General features: G+C 34.5%; 1 protein-coding gene across 1 annotated transcript in view; it reads left to right on the top strand.

Annotated features, from left to right (window-relative positions):
- The window catches only part of si:dkey-219c3.2 (transcription initiation factor TFIID subunit 4), a 58,814-nt gene that overhangs the window by 11,293 nt on the left and 31,858 nt on the right, over window positions 1-15,663 (top strand). Inside the window, exons 7-12 of the mRNA XM_051100255.1 lie at window positions 639-714; window positions 852-957; window positions 1,480-1,649; window positions 7,707-7,837; window positions 10,468-10,593; window positions 14,098-14,154. Coding sequence (XP_050956212.1) covers window positions 639-714; window positions 852-957; window positions 1,480-1,649; window positions 7,707-7,837; window positions 10,468-10,593; window positions 14,098-14,154 — 666 coding nt within the window. The remainder of the gene's footprint in view (window positions 1-638; window positions 715-851; window positions 958-1,479; window positions 1,650-7,706; window positions 7,838-10,467; window positions 10,594-14,097; window positions 14,155-15,663) is intronic.

The raw sequence follows: 15,663 nt of genomic DNA, 5'->3' as shown, positions 1-15,663 counted from the left end.
TTGAATACTTAAATACTTTTTAAATGTGACCTTGGACCACAAACCAGTCTTATGTTGCACAGGTATATTTGTTGCAATAGCCAATAATATGTTGGATGGGTCAAATTTATCTATTTTTCTTTTATGCCAAAAATCATTAGGATATTAAATAAAGATTGTGTTCTATGAATATATCAAAACTTAATTTTTGAGTAGTAACATGCATTGCTATGAACTCCATTTGGACAACTTTAAAGGCGATTTTCTTAGTATGTTGCCTTTTTTTTTTTTTTTTTTTTTTTTTTTTTTTTTTTTTTCACCATCAGATTCCAGATTTTCAAATAGTTGTATCTCGGCCAAATGTTGTCCTTTCCTAAAAAAAAAAAGTCACAAATGTGTTCGATGGTTGTGGGACAGCAGTTTGCACTAATTCTGTAGAATGGCCTATATACATAACATATTTACATATTATATTTGAATATTTGTAACATATTTACATGTTTTTGCCACCGGAAAATTGTGATTGTTTAAATGCATCTGTTTAGTTGGTTTTCTAAAGCTCATGTTATTAGATTACCACATTACCATCTCTGATTCAAATCTCAGCAGCCAAAAATATGTTTGAATTTTTGTATCCTCTGTGGTTTTGTTCTTCTCAGGCTGTTAAGAGGCCTGGGGTTCAGGCTACTCCGACACGGATGCCGGTGGTGATTACACAGACGGTTCGTGCTCAAGGTAAGCTATTGAGAGACTTAATGAGCTTAGAGTCCATTTTAAACCCACTAAAGGAAACTTATTGAGGCTTAAGTGTTCCTTTTCTTATGCAAGAGTCCAGTGGACGTTCCCCAGTATAATTACAAGTTTTATTGCAGGTGCTGTTGGGACTCCCTTGCAAGTGAGAAGCCCCATGGGTGTGGCCGTTCAAGCTTTGGCCAATCAGAAACAGAAGCTGAATGACCCCGGGGGTGGGACTTTCAGGTAGGTTTTCTAAGAGTCCAGTAGGAGGCAGCGTTTCTCTAGAATTGTTCGGTGCTTCATGGCATCGGGGGCATGACAGAATTTGAGAATGTGAGAATGGGTGTGATGGAATGAAGTCATGTTTATGACTATTTATTAATATGGTGAAGAAAAATGAATAATTTTTAATGATTTAAAATGAGTTTTGTATCAAACCCATTCTCCAGTAAGCTCTTCTTTAATGAATCAACTCTGGCAGCTTCACACTTATACAAATGACATAGAAAAGAATATTATATATTAGAATATTAGAATATTATGTATATATATATATATATATATATATATATATATATATACACACACACACACACATATATATATATATATATATATATATATATATATATATATATATATACACACATTACATATAATATGTATGTATGTGTATGTATGTTTTTATATATATATATCCATCATAATATACCTGTTTCATGCATGGTAAAACTCTTCTTGTATCTCCTCCGTTCGTATCTGCAGGGATGATGACGACATCAATGACGTGGCGTCCATGGCTGGTGTGAACTTAAATGAGGAGAACGCCCGTATCTTGGCCACGGGTTCGGAGCTGGTGGGCACCCAGATCCGTTCCTGTAAGGACGAGGCCTTCCTTCCTGCCAGCTTGCTCCACAAACGTCTCCTGGAGACCGGTACGCAATAACCATGCCGCTGCAATACTCTCATCGGCAGTCTGGCAGTGTGCTTGTCAGGATCAGTTTCTCCTGGCAGGTTTACAGTCATAAAGAGGTTTAGGCTGTACCGCCACTGTGTGGGCAGTTAATATTCTGTCTAATTACTGTATCAGTGTTGACTGACGTTGTTTGAGGGCGGATCTTTAAATGGGTGTGGGATTATGAATGGATTTTAACAAAAAGCTGATGAAAGCTGGCCCGATGAGACAGGAAAGATGTGTCACTCTTTTCTAAGCTTTATGATTTGGCTGCTTGATTTAAATGCCACACAGAGAGAAAGCTGTGTAGATGATATTTTTGGACAGATTTACAGTCAGGCATATGAATAATCTACACAAGGGATCTGAACACTAATATTTTGTACTACATGATTTCAAAATCAGCTAGTCAATCAGTAGCCTACAACCTAATCAGTCATGACAGGGCTCCAGACTAACATTTGAGGGCAGTAGCACCAGCACCACTAAGTTCTACAGATGGTAGCGCCAGGAGCAGATTGGTGTGTGGGATTATTAAAAATATCAATCATTTAATCATAAAATGATTTTGATCATTAGTAAGTGCAGTTGCATATTCATTTCTTGTATATTATGTTTATATGGATTTGACAGTAAAGCACTAAGCTTGAGTTGGGAAGCATACAAAATTTGCTAATTGAAAGAGAAGTTAAATTCCAGAGCAAAATTTTACAGATAGTGTACTACCCCCTTGTCATCCAAGATGTTCATGTCTTCATGCCAAGAAATTTTTTTTGAGGAAAGCATTTCAGCATTTTTCTCCATATAATGGATCGCTATGGTGACCCGAGTTTGAACTTCCAAAATGCAGTGTAAATGCTGCTTCAAATGATCTCAGTCTAGGAAAAAGTGTCTTTATTTAGCGAAACGATTGGTTATTTTTATTTTATAAAAAAAAAAAAAAAAAAAACTGCAGCTTCAAATGATCCCAGCTGAGGAAGAAGGGCCTTATCTAGCAAAATGATCGGTTATTTTCATAAAAATTATACAATTTGATCTACTTTTTAATCTCAAATGCTCGTCTTGTCTTGCTCTGCCTGAACTCTGTGTATTCTGGTTCAAGTTAGGGTTCGACATACCCTAACTGTTATGAACTGGAAGTTCAGGCAGAGCAAGACAAGACGAGCGTTTGAGATTAAAAAGTAGATCAATTGTATAATTTTTATGAAAATAACCGATCATTTTGCTAGATAAGGCCCTTCTTCCTCGGCTGGGATCATTTACAAGTGCATTTGGGATCGTTTGAAGCCGCATTTAAACTGCATTTTGGAAGTTCAAACTCGGGGCACCATATCAGTCCATTATATGGAGAAAAATGCTGAAATGTTTTCCTCAAAAACCATAATTTCTTTACAACTGAAGAAAGAAAGACATGATCATCTTGGATGACAAGGGGGTGAGTACATTATCTGTAAATTTTTGTTCTGGAAGTGAACTCCTCCTTCAACAAAAGTAACGTGCAAAATCTAGTTTTTATATAGAAAATGTGTATATTCTACTCCTATTATTCTTCTATAGATTTTATAATTATAATCTATAGAATATAGATTATAGGTTATAATCACAAATTTTAAGAAAGTTTGTTTTTCAAAGCACTTTGTGACTCTTCTTTCTTCATCCACAAAAAAGTGTTAAACTGACAAAATTTGTTTTCTTGATGATTTGATATTTTATAGTAGTGATTTTATAATTTCAAAATATGAAGCAAAAAGTAGAAAATTAATGACTAATAAGCCAATAAGTGATCCATCCATTTGATTTTTAATTTTATATAAGTGTTTACTTCAAAGTATGTTTTGGTCATCCCATTAAAAATAACATTCAAATTGGAGAGCTTTAAATTGCTGGAAATAGTTGTGAGAAAAGCTTGAAAGTCATTGAAAAGTGCTCTAAAAATGTTGTACAAACCCTGAAATGAAAACATTGTATTTTTTTTTTTTTTGGTCACAACACCATGGTATACTGTTTTAAGCTCGGACAAGTTTGTTTGTGGTCCGAGCTGATAAACGGTCCATGCTGCACATCTCAAATGAGCAGCGAAATTTTGTTTCGCTTTCGTTTCGTTTACTGTTTGATGTTTCTCATATGAAACAGAAATGGCAGCGCTTATGAGTTGGTCAACGCATTGGTCTTGCCAGTGCGACCGCTCACAAAATTTAGTCGCACTGGCAGAAAAAATGGTCACAGTCTGGAACCCTGCATAAAGAAGCTGTGTATAATTAGTCTAGATTTATATTTCTTAATGTAAATTGCATTCAATTAGCAATGTTATTATTAATATGTGTAAATATATAGTATTTAATAATATTTTTATTTTTATAAACAGTATGACCCACCCTAGACTTAAAGGGATAGTTCACCCAAAAAATAAAAATTATCCCATGATTTATTCACCCTCAAACCTAGGTGTATATGACTTTCTTCTCTCAGACGAATACAATCAGAGTTATGTTCAAACATGTCCGGGATCTTTCAAGTTTATAATGACAGTGAATGGCTTTTGAGATTTTGAAGGCCAAAAAAGTGCATCCACCCATCATAAAAGGTACTCCACAAAGCTCCAAGGGTTAATAAAGGCCTTCTACAGTGACTCAATGTGTTTGTGTACGAAAAACATCCATATTTAAAACTTTATAAACCGGAATCTCAAACTAGGATTTGTAAAGAAAAGTAACATAGGGTTTCGATACAAACCAAGAGGAAACTGGTAAACAAAACTAGAATATTCTCACTGGAGCGCCACTCTCTCATGAATACGTGTACGACAGTTAGCGGAAGCTAGAGATTACAGTTTATAAAGTTATAAATATTGATATTTTTCTTAAATGCATCGATTCGGGAGGCCATTTTCCTGTACCTTTTATGATGAATGGATGACTTCAAAATTACCCATTCACTGCTATTATCTGACTTCTTAGCCAAGTTTCTGAACGCTACTCCACCCAGAGCTTTTAAGCTAGAACCACCAAACTCAGCCCAGATCTTCAGACTGATCTCACTAAGTGTGCTATCTCTTTTCTAACTGATCCGATAGTTTTCATAAAATTAAAGATTAAAAATCATAAAAATCCCATAGACTTACATTGACGGAATGTTCAAATGAGCAACAGTATTCAAACTCCAGCTGTCAAAATTCAGACTTAAACTCCCAGAATCCCTTGGGACTAAATCAAGACTTCCCCTCTATGTACTATTTCTAATCAATTCAAACTTCCATTCTGTCTAATATTTCTAATCTATCTATCAAGCCAAGCCTAGCAACTGGAATCGTGCTAGTTACTTGCTAATCATGCTAGTGACATGTTAATAACTTGTTAATCATGCTAGTAACTTGCTAATCATGCTTGAAACATGCTAGTAACTTGCTAATTGTGCTAGAATCATGCTAATAACATGTTAACCATGCTAGAAACATGTTAGCAACATGTTAATAACTTGCTAATCATGCTAGTAACATGCTATTAACATGTTAATCATGTTAGAATCATGCTAGTAACTTGTTAATCATGCTTGAAACATGCTAGTAGCTTGCTAATCATGCTAGAATCATGCTAGTGACATGTTAATCGTGCTAGAAACTTTAGCAACATGTTAATAACTTGCTAATCATGCTGGTAACATGCTATTAACATGTTAATCATGTTAGAATCATGCTAGCAACATGCTATTAACATGTTAATCATGTTAGAATCATGCTAGTAACTTGTTAATCATGCTTGAAGCATGCTAGTAGCTTGCTAATCATGCTAGAATCATGCTAGTGACATGTTAATCGTGCTAGAAACTTTAGCAACATGTTAATAACTTGCTAATCATGCTGGTAACATGCTATTAACATGTTAATCATGTTAGAATCATGCTAGCAACATGCTATTAACATGTTAATCATGTTAGAATCATGCTAGTAACTTGTTAATCATGCTTGAAACATGCTAGTAGCTTGCTAATCATGCTAGAATCATGCTAGTGACATGTTAATCGTGCTAGAAACTTTAGCAACATGTTAATAACTTGCTAATCATGCTAGTAACATGCTATTAACATGTTAATCATGTTAGAATCATGCTAGCAACTTGCTAATCATGCTTGAAACATGTTAATACCTTGCTAATCATGATAGCAACTTGTTAAACATGCTAGAAACATCCTAGCAACTGGCTAATCATGCCAGCAGCATGCTAACAACTTGCTAATCATGCTAGAAACATGCTAGTAACGTACTAATCACGTTAGAAACATGCCAGCAGCTGGCTAATCATGCTAGCAACATAACAACTTGCTAATCATGCTAGAAACATGCTATCAACTTGCTAATCATACTAGAATCATGCTAGAAACATGCTATCAACTTGCTAATTATTAGAAACATGCTAGCGACTTGCTAATCATGCTAGAAACATCTATGTGAAACTGTGTTGCCTTCAAAACATTCAAACTTTAACCTTTTAAAACTACTTCAGTAAACTATTTCAGACTGAAAACCATCAAACTTAAAACTTTTTTTCTTAAACTCTAAACTCTCTCCGGCTTTCTCAAGCCAACTTAAAGTTTGTCTTGACAAACTTTATTTTATCTAGTTAATATAGCTCCAATTGTATTCATCTGGAAGAAGGAAGTCATGTGAAGTGAACTGTCCCTTTAAAAAACAGATATTCAGTGATTCAGTGATGTCCCAGTCCTCTCTCCTTGATCTCCGCCTAAGACTAAGGCATTCTGTAGTGCACTTCCACTGGTCACTCACTTGCTAAGTCAGGCTAATGAATGTCCTGTGTCCGAGCTTGAGACTTCCTCGGGCTGCGTATGAATACTTTATAGGCCGTCTTCTGATGGCTCTCTGTTAGTTTGCTGTGTGCTGAAATGTGAGGTTGCCTCGGGCCTCTTCCTTGACAAGGTCACTTGCATGCACTCTAAATGTCCCTGCCTAAACAAACAATGCACATTTCAAGCACTACATGCCTTAGAATATACATACCTGTAGATGCTACATGCAAACAAATAGGATTTTCTGCATTTCAGAGATGCGTCGTTGTACTTTCTCTCGAGAGACGAAATTGCTGAATACAGTTATGTTAGTTTTCTTAGTGCACAAAAAGCATTCTCATAGCTTTGTAATATTAGGCTTGAACCACTGATGTCACATGGACTATTTTAACCATGTCCTTACTACCTTTTTGGGCCTTGAACGTGTCAGTTGCATTGCTGTCTATGCAGGGTCAGAAAGCTCTTGGATTTCATTTCAAGTCTACTGTCTTTTCTCCATTACTAAATAGGTAAAAGGTGTGTTTAAACACAGAATAGGGTCTAGAATCAAGACCAGACACACAAATGCTATACATGCAACTGCAAACATACTGCGCCAGCATCTCATTAATAATGATTAGCTAGTTAACCTTCACATAAATCAGTTTGAAGATGTCTTAAAGAGCACGAAGAAGCAGGAGACATGAGGCAGGTCTTTGGATCCCTCTCATCCCAAAAAGCGCCCTCCATTATTGTATTTAAGCAAACTCTTTCTCCCCCCGTGCGCTTGATTTAGCACACAGTGCATACCAATGAGTGCCTGCGGATATGTGCTATTACATGGAGCCCGGCTGTGGTTGTTATGCTGTCGCCAGGGGGGTGGAGTGTGTTAAAAATGTAAATCTTCCTTCGGGGGAGTTCTGTGTGTGTATATATGTGTGTGTGTTTGTGTGTGTGTGTGTGACGATTTGAGCTTGATGGCTGGAGGAGGGAACGGGGAGGAGGTGTGTTGCGCCACCTGCTGGATATGATGTGGAGAGAGTGATGGGAAGTGAGTGTGTGGGTGTGACAGATGCAAAGTGTGGCAGTGAAGTGTTTACCAGTTAAATTAGGTCACATCATGAGGCAGGTTTGAGAAGCAAAACAATAATACTTGTCTTTTAATTGGTTTGGTGCTCCAGGCTCGAAAAATTGTTTTTCTTCACTCCCCCCCCCACCTTTCCGAGTGACTTTAACACCAAACTTTGTGTCGTTTCAGCCAAGAAGTTCGGCGTGACGGAGGTGTCAATGGAGACGGTCAATCTCATTTCTCACGCCACTCAGTCCAGGCTGCGCTCCATGCTGGAGAAAGTCTCGGCCGTTGCGCAACACCGCGCCGACTCCTGCAAAGTAAGAGCCGATACCTGAGCCACTCACTCCAGAACTTCAAAGAGAAATCACAAACTGACTTTTCCCGCCGAACATTTGTCATTATGCATCCTTCATGCTGAAAATATAACTGGTAGTGTTAACTCTAACCTGAGTCTTGATCATGGAAGATACACTAGTAACAGTAGACTACACTAGTAAGACTAGTGAGGGTAAGACTTTTGTTTAACAGCACACTGAACTGAACTGATTATATCATACTAACTACTTATAATTTTAATTATATCTCCATAGCAATATATATAATTCCCAAATAAATCAGTTATTCTAACATGATGAAAGATGTACTTTATGAAATATTGTGCTAATGAAATAACTTGGGATTATGGAATATGGAATGGAATTATAGAATTTTATTATTACTACTTATTATTACCAATAATTTTTCTATTACTAATTTTATTTTTTTTTCTTACTATATATATATATATATATATATATATATATATATATATATATATATATATATATATATATATATATATATATATATATATAATTATTATTATTATTATTATTATTATTATTATTATTATTATATTTTTTTATCAAATAGATCAGTTATTCTAGCAAGATTAACAATGTATTTTGTTGTTAATGAAATAACTCTGAATTATGGAATGGAATTCTACTGAGTGTTTTTTTTTTTTCTTTATAAATAAATATATATATATATATATATATATATATAAAAATGAACTATCAGTCATAAGTTTTTGAACAGTAAGATTTTTAATGTTTTAATTTTTTTTTTTTTTGAAGAAGTCGTCTATTCTGCTCACCAAGCCTTTATTTATTTGATCCAAGGTACAGTAAAAACAGTAAAATTTTGAAATATTTTTCACTATTTAATTTAACTATTGCATATAACTATTATAGTATAGTTTTCTATTTAAATATATTCAAAAATGTAATTTATTCCTGTGATTTCAAAGCTGAATTTTTAGCATTATTACTACAGTCACATCAGAAATCCTTCAGAAATCATTTTAATATTCTAAATTGGCTGCTCAAAAAATATTTATTATTATTATTATTATTATTATTATTATTATTATTATGTTGAAAACAGCTGAGTAGAATTTGTTTCAGTTTTCTTTGGTGAATAGAAAGAAATAAGTGTTAATTTCTATAATTTCTTATAGAAATTAATAGAAAAAAAAACTTCTATTGATTTCAAGCTTTTGAATGGTATAGTGTATAATATTACAAAATCATTTTATTTCAGATAAATTCTGATCTTTGGGTCTTTCTGTTTAACAAAGAATGCTGAAAAAATGTACTCAACTGTTTTAAAAATTGTTAATAATAAAAAAAATGCTTCTTGAGCAGCAGATCAACATATTAGAGTGATTAGTGAAGGATCATGTGACACTGAAGACTGGAGTAATGATGCTGAAAATGTAGCCTTAATCACAGGAATAAATTATGTTTTAAAATATATTAAAATAGAAAGCAGTTATTTTAAATAGTAAAAATATTTCACAATATTACTGTTTTTGCCGTATTTTCGATCAAATAAATGCAGGCTTGGTGAGCAGAAGAGACTTCGTTAAACATTAAAAATCTTACTGTTCAAAAACTTTTGACTGGTCGTGTATATTAGATTAAAACAAGTATTTAGTCATTTTAAAATAACAATTTATATAATGACAAAGCAAAATTTTCAGCAGCCATTACTCCAGATTTTAGTGTCATATGATCCTCCAGAAAGCTTTCTAATATGGTGATTTGACTCAGTTTAATACTTTAGTGGAAACTGTAAGAGATGTCAATCCAAAAATCATTCAAAAACCATATCTGGTATTGATTAGAATAGGTTGTAACTGTTAATGTATAGCATCAAATCTGTGTTATTGTTGAGTGGAAAAATACAGATTTTATTATTTAATTATTGTCTAATAAATTACACTAGTTTTGTTAACCTTGTTATCATAGAAGACTGAAAGTAATGCAGCTTGAGGGGAAAAACTGTGGAAATCTAGACTTTTATTTTGTGCTAAAAAGAAACTGAGTGTTACAAAGAGGATCCGGTGTCATGTTGCGATTTGTCCCATTCTGATTTTGAAACAAACTGTTCAAAATGAGTAACTGGCACGGCTGTATGAAGTCAGCCTGTTGACATCAGCGAAAAACAAGCCAAACTTGAATGGAGACGGGAAAAGTTGGCCCTGCGAGTGAGGCGCAGCCTCAGCGCAAAAGAAAGCGCGCGAGAGGAGATGAGAGGAGCAGTGCCGTTCCTGCTGCTAATAGGCTATAGCCTCAGAAGTGCACAAAAATGTGTGGGTTCCTGTGTGTATGTGTGCGTGCATGTCGCTCAGCTTTGGTCCTCCGCTGCGCCTCACGCAGCTCTTTTACCTGCAACGCTAGAACAACCATCGCAGGAAAGAGTCGGGGGTTGCCTCGCAGAAACACTGCGAAACGTACAATTATCCCATTAGCTCTGGGTGACCTACTAACTTCACTTTCATTTACGCACAAAAGGGAAAAGAGTGAAACTTTAGGCGAGCTGGGGAAAAGTTTGTTCGCTCTCGTAACAACGTAGAGGTGATGAACTTGTTGATGAGGAGTTTTGTTTTCTCTTTCCCCAGGATGAGGAGCTGTACGAGCAGGCGTCGGATGTGCGGACCCAGCTGAAGTTCTTTGAGCAGCTGGAGAAGATTGAGAAGCAGAGGAAAGATGACGAAGAACGGGAGCTGCTAATGAAAGCCGCAAAAGTAGGTTTGAGTGATGCGGGAGTGGCCGCTGGCGCCAGTCTGCCCATCAGCGCCTCGCCAGTGAACGCTGGCTTTTCCTGCACGTGTTGGCCACTGTTTAAAAGAAACCGGTTGTGCTTTTAAGCCTCGGAGAGAAAAGGCAGTGTTATTAAGACACAAGATTGCACTTGGTCTGCTTCATACTGTAGCAAATTGCAGTAATGGCAAAGCCAGAGGGATTTATCCAGTCTCCAGTTGATTTGATTGTACTGTTGCCTGGACTGGAGTACATCAGGGGAAAGGGAATGAGTCTGAGGATGTTTTAAATTTGCCTTGAAGTTGCTTTCTTTCTAAGGAAGTGACACTATCTCACTCACTGAGCTTCTTGGGGGAGGGGAAATCATGTTATATGTAATAGATGAACCTTAAGGCATCACTACCTTTTTACCACCAGTCAAGTGAATGCTGCTTATAAAGTAATCAAGACTATGTGGCTTTTTTCAAAAATAGCTATAGAGGTAGACATGAGGTTTAGAAGGAATTTACTGGGTTTTAACAAGTTAAGTTGGCAGGGATGGACATGTGGGTGGTTTTTTTATGCTAAATGTGTATATTTTAGATGTAAGGATGCACCATTATTAAAATTCCGGCTAATACAGATAAGCCGATAATTATTTTAAAGTTATATAACTGATAAATGGATGATAGTAAAATCCTGAACTATTTAAATAAATTACAAAAATATGAATATTTAAATAAATTGTTTTTAAAAAAAATCTACACTTCTAAATCAATTCCAAATGAATAAATTATCTACACATTAAAAAAAAAAAAAAAAAAAAAAAAAAAAAAAAAAAAAAAAAAATATATATATATATATATATATATACATACATACATACATACATACATACATACATACATACATACATACATACATACACACACACACACACACAATGTAAATAATTTTAGATATTGTAGATAATCTACCACGTTTTTTTTGTTTTTTTTTTTTAGATAAATGACTAAAGTCAATCATTTTAGGTGCTACCAGTAAATTTAGGCATTACAATAATAATGTGCAATATAAATGATTGATATTAATTTTAAGATTTGCTCATTTTTATTTTTTTAAACATTAACTTTGAGTATTAGGTAATAGAAAGGTAACCTCATGTTAATGTAAAGAAAATTAGCGTGACTAAATAAATATACAATATCAATCAATATGGATTTAAAAAAAAAAAGGGAAAAAAAACGAAAATATCAGCTGACAATAAGTCAATTTCTGGAGGGGAAGTCAAAAGTATTTTCCATGGTAATCAACAGAATCACAGATACTGTTAATACAATTTTTATTGAACTTTGTTCCCAACTTTAAGTTAACCAATCAGATCCCATCTCTCTTGGTCTGTTCAGGAAGCGCATATTATTCAATATTACAATTCTGGCAAAGCTAGTAATTATTTTCATGTTATGATAATTGTCAGATTAAAGTTCTATACTATTTTCTCTGAAGAAAAAATAGTTTTTGATGCTAAAAGTGAGGTATTTCAACATTATATTTTACACAGTTTAAAAAATTTATATTCATTTTGCAGCTTGCTCAAAGAATACATTTAACAGTGGTATTAGATTATTAGAAATTAATACTGTAACTTCAGGAGGGCCAAGCATGAACAATTTCATAACCAAAATTGTTTGAGACTGTTAAATTAAAATAATTTCTCAAATTAAGAGCTTTTTAATAATCTGAAATATCGGGCAATACTTAATGTACGCATAAATTTGTGAGAATACTTGAAGGGCCATATGAAATCCGTTGTAATTAGTTATTTATGTTTTTTTCTATTATTCTATTTAATGTTAATTTGTTTCATTAAATGTTAATAATAAACGTATCTCTAATTAATTGATTTTAAAATATAATAAAAAAAATGATCAATTCAGTTTAATTTTTACCAGATTCTTTTTTTTTTTTTTTTTTTTTTTGATTCCATTTTAATGGTTTCGTTAAATGTTAATAATAAAAAGCATCTCTAATAAATTAATTTTATAAAGAATTAATTTTATTTCTTTATTTCTTCTGTTGAAAACATTCTGGTAAATTATTTTTCTGGTTAATATTCCTTAAAAATAATGTATTAATAATAATTGTATTAGTAGTACTATCAGTACATTAAGCAGTACATTAAGCAGTACATTTGTCACAATTTCTTCAAGTTAAACCAAACTTTTATTTTGACAAGCTGCTTTGAAGAACTTTGTTTTCGGTTTGTATACAATATAATAGTTTTTCTTAAAAGAAACCGTAAATTGCTCATGAAGGGAATCTCAGAGCAGTTCTAGAGATAATGTTTGTGTATCGAGGCCGCAGAGGCTTGAAAACACTGTGAGCATCACGCATTTCAGTGTGTGTAGTAAACAAATCCGCACATCTGCGCCATTCATTCACACAGAAAGACAGAACATGCAGGATTCATATTTAATAGTATTTTTGCAGTTTAATATTCACAGACACTAGTCCATATTGTGTTTTGATTTAATTGTATTGACCTACTTTTGATTTGTTCCTCCCCAAATGGACAAATTCCGTGACATTCCGCGTTATACAGTAAATTCTGTTTTTATGACTGGATTCCATGATTCCATTTTTGTTTTCAACATTGTGGAAATCATAGGGCCTTATACTTGGATTGTAATCAGAGCATTCACTCTTTAATCTAGGGTTTAAGTTAACTAAAACAAATTAAATCACATATAGATCTGTTCAAAAATAGAATCGCATATTACTCTCATATCAGTTCCTAACTATTTCATTTGTGACTGTGACACTTGAGACCGCATATAGATTCCAAAGCAGCAACAAACGGCTAGTAGCAACTTCCCAGCATGCATTGCTCTCCCTTGAAGTTTTGCTCCTTAAGATACGGTGGGGGTGTGACAATTCCCCACAGGAAAAGGACATGGCAACATGAAAGCAGAGGTAATTAGTTGACTTAAATGACAAAAGCTGATGACGACGCCGACGATGTCCCGCTCCAAAGTGACTCCCAGTGCAGCGGCGTCCCTATTCTAATTAATGCAGTCGGCTAATTGAGATGTCAGCCAGAAGATAATTGTTATGTTTTCTGTTGCCGGTCTCATATAAATACTGTTTGGGAATAGACTTGACCCATTTATGTTTTGTTTGTCATCATGGTAGAGTTATTTGCAAGGACCTAAGCAAAAGTTTAGGTCAATGTCAGGTTAATTTACTAGTAATAGTGTTATTGCTGATATATTTTCTGCGGAACACAAATTTGAAGAACATTTCCACGGTTCCACAGCAAAAATAACTTTAAATCAGTTTGGAACAACATTAGTAAAAAGTAACAGGATTTTCATTTTAGGTTAAACTGTTTTTTTTCCCATTTTTGATTGTTTTCTGAACAGATATTTCTGCTCTAATTTGGTTCATCTAAATCCTGGATCTAATTTAAACCAGTCTATTTTAGTTCTAATGTTTCTCTTTGCTTGCAGAGTCGCTCGAGGCAGGAGGATCCCGAACAGGCCCGGCTTAAGCAGAAAGCTAAAGAGGTGAGCTTTATGGAAGACTATTTAACAGTACTAATAAAAGTGCTCGACATACATTTTTCATGATTATGCCATTGCTATGACTTTGACATCATTTAGTCTGACATTGAGACAAATGGTCTCATACGTTTCCTAACAAGTTTATTACCACATGGCGGGGGGGAGTCATCATTTTGCTCAGATGTCACATTGCCCTGAGACTAATATGGGCTAATCTTTGGTTTGTGGGGGGCATGACATGTCTGAGCACAAGGGATTTTTCATCAGGTTTAATGCCAATGAAAGCAAAATTACTTCAATTCGTGGAAGAAAAAGCAGGTATTTTGAAGAATGGGTGCTGTTTTCTATTCAGATCGAATTAGGGACTGATGCTGTCAATCTTTGAACAAGATACCAAAGCACTAAATATCAAAAAATTATTCCTGTGTGTGCTATATTCCAAGTTTTAAAGGGATAGTTCACCCAAAAATTAAAATTCTGTCATTAATTACTCACCCTCATGTCATTTCAAACCTGTAAGACCTTTGTTCATCTTCAGAACACAAATTAAGATATTTTTGATAAAATCCAAGCTAAGAGAATACTTTTTGTGCGCAAAGAAAACAAAAATAACAACTTTATTCGACACATGCACTGTGGTACTCTCATGAAAGCATGGTGAAGACTGACACGGAAGAGAATAAATTGTTGAATAAAGTCGTTATTTTTGTTTTCCTTCTAGCTTTATAAAATTAAGGTTGAACCACTGATGTCACATGGGCTGTTTTAACAATGTCCTTACTACTTTTCTGGGACTTAAACGTGGTAGTTGCATTCCTGTCTATGCAAAGCCTTTTGGATTTCATCAAAAATATCTTAATTTGTGTTCTGAAGATGAACGAAGGTCTTACAGGTTTGGAACAACATGAGGGTGAGTAATCAATGACAGAATTTTCATTTTTAGGTGTTTTTGAAATCTAAAAGATTTTGGATTTTGCATTTTGGATTCTTTTTTTCTTTAAAAGTAACCTGTTTGAACTTGGATTAGTTGGGGGGAAAAAAAAAGTCCTCATTAGCAGAGCGAACAGCTTTCACGCTGTAATTTCTATTGAATGCCAAGCAGGAACTTACAATTTTGGATACAGAAATTGGCCCATTTTTAGAAAAAAAACACATGCCTCTGTTGTCATTTCCCCTCTGTTCTGTAAATAAGCAGTTTACACACCATATGTCGCAATGTCACCATATGTCTCTGTTTGTATTGACAACCGCTGTTAGATCTCATCCGTCAAAGAGGATCTTTTCTGAACCCCGGCGATCATTCTAAGCATGTTTTATTCAAATCTAGAGCCGCAGAGCCCATTGTCTCTCTGTTGCTGTGGATATATTGTTTGTTTCAGCACTCTGTTGTTTTTCTTACCTGAGGGCATATCGTTATGGAGAAAAAGAGAGCACTTCTTGAAGCTTCTTTGGTCTTGCTGCATCTCCTTTTTTTCAGATCACAGTATAGCTAACTAGACTAGTAAAGAGAAA

This window comes from Labeo rohita, chromosome 25 (assembly GCF_022985175.1).
Source record: "Labeo rohita strain BAU-BD-2019 chromosome 25, IGBB_LRoh.1.0, whole genome shotgun sequence".
NCBI lineage: Eukaryota > Metazoa > Chordata > Actinopteri > Cypriniformes > Cyprinidae > Labeo > Labeo rohita.
This window is presented reverse-complemented; position numbering and strand designations above follow the sequence as displayed.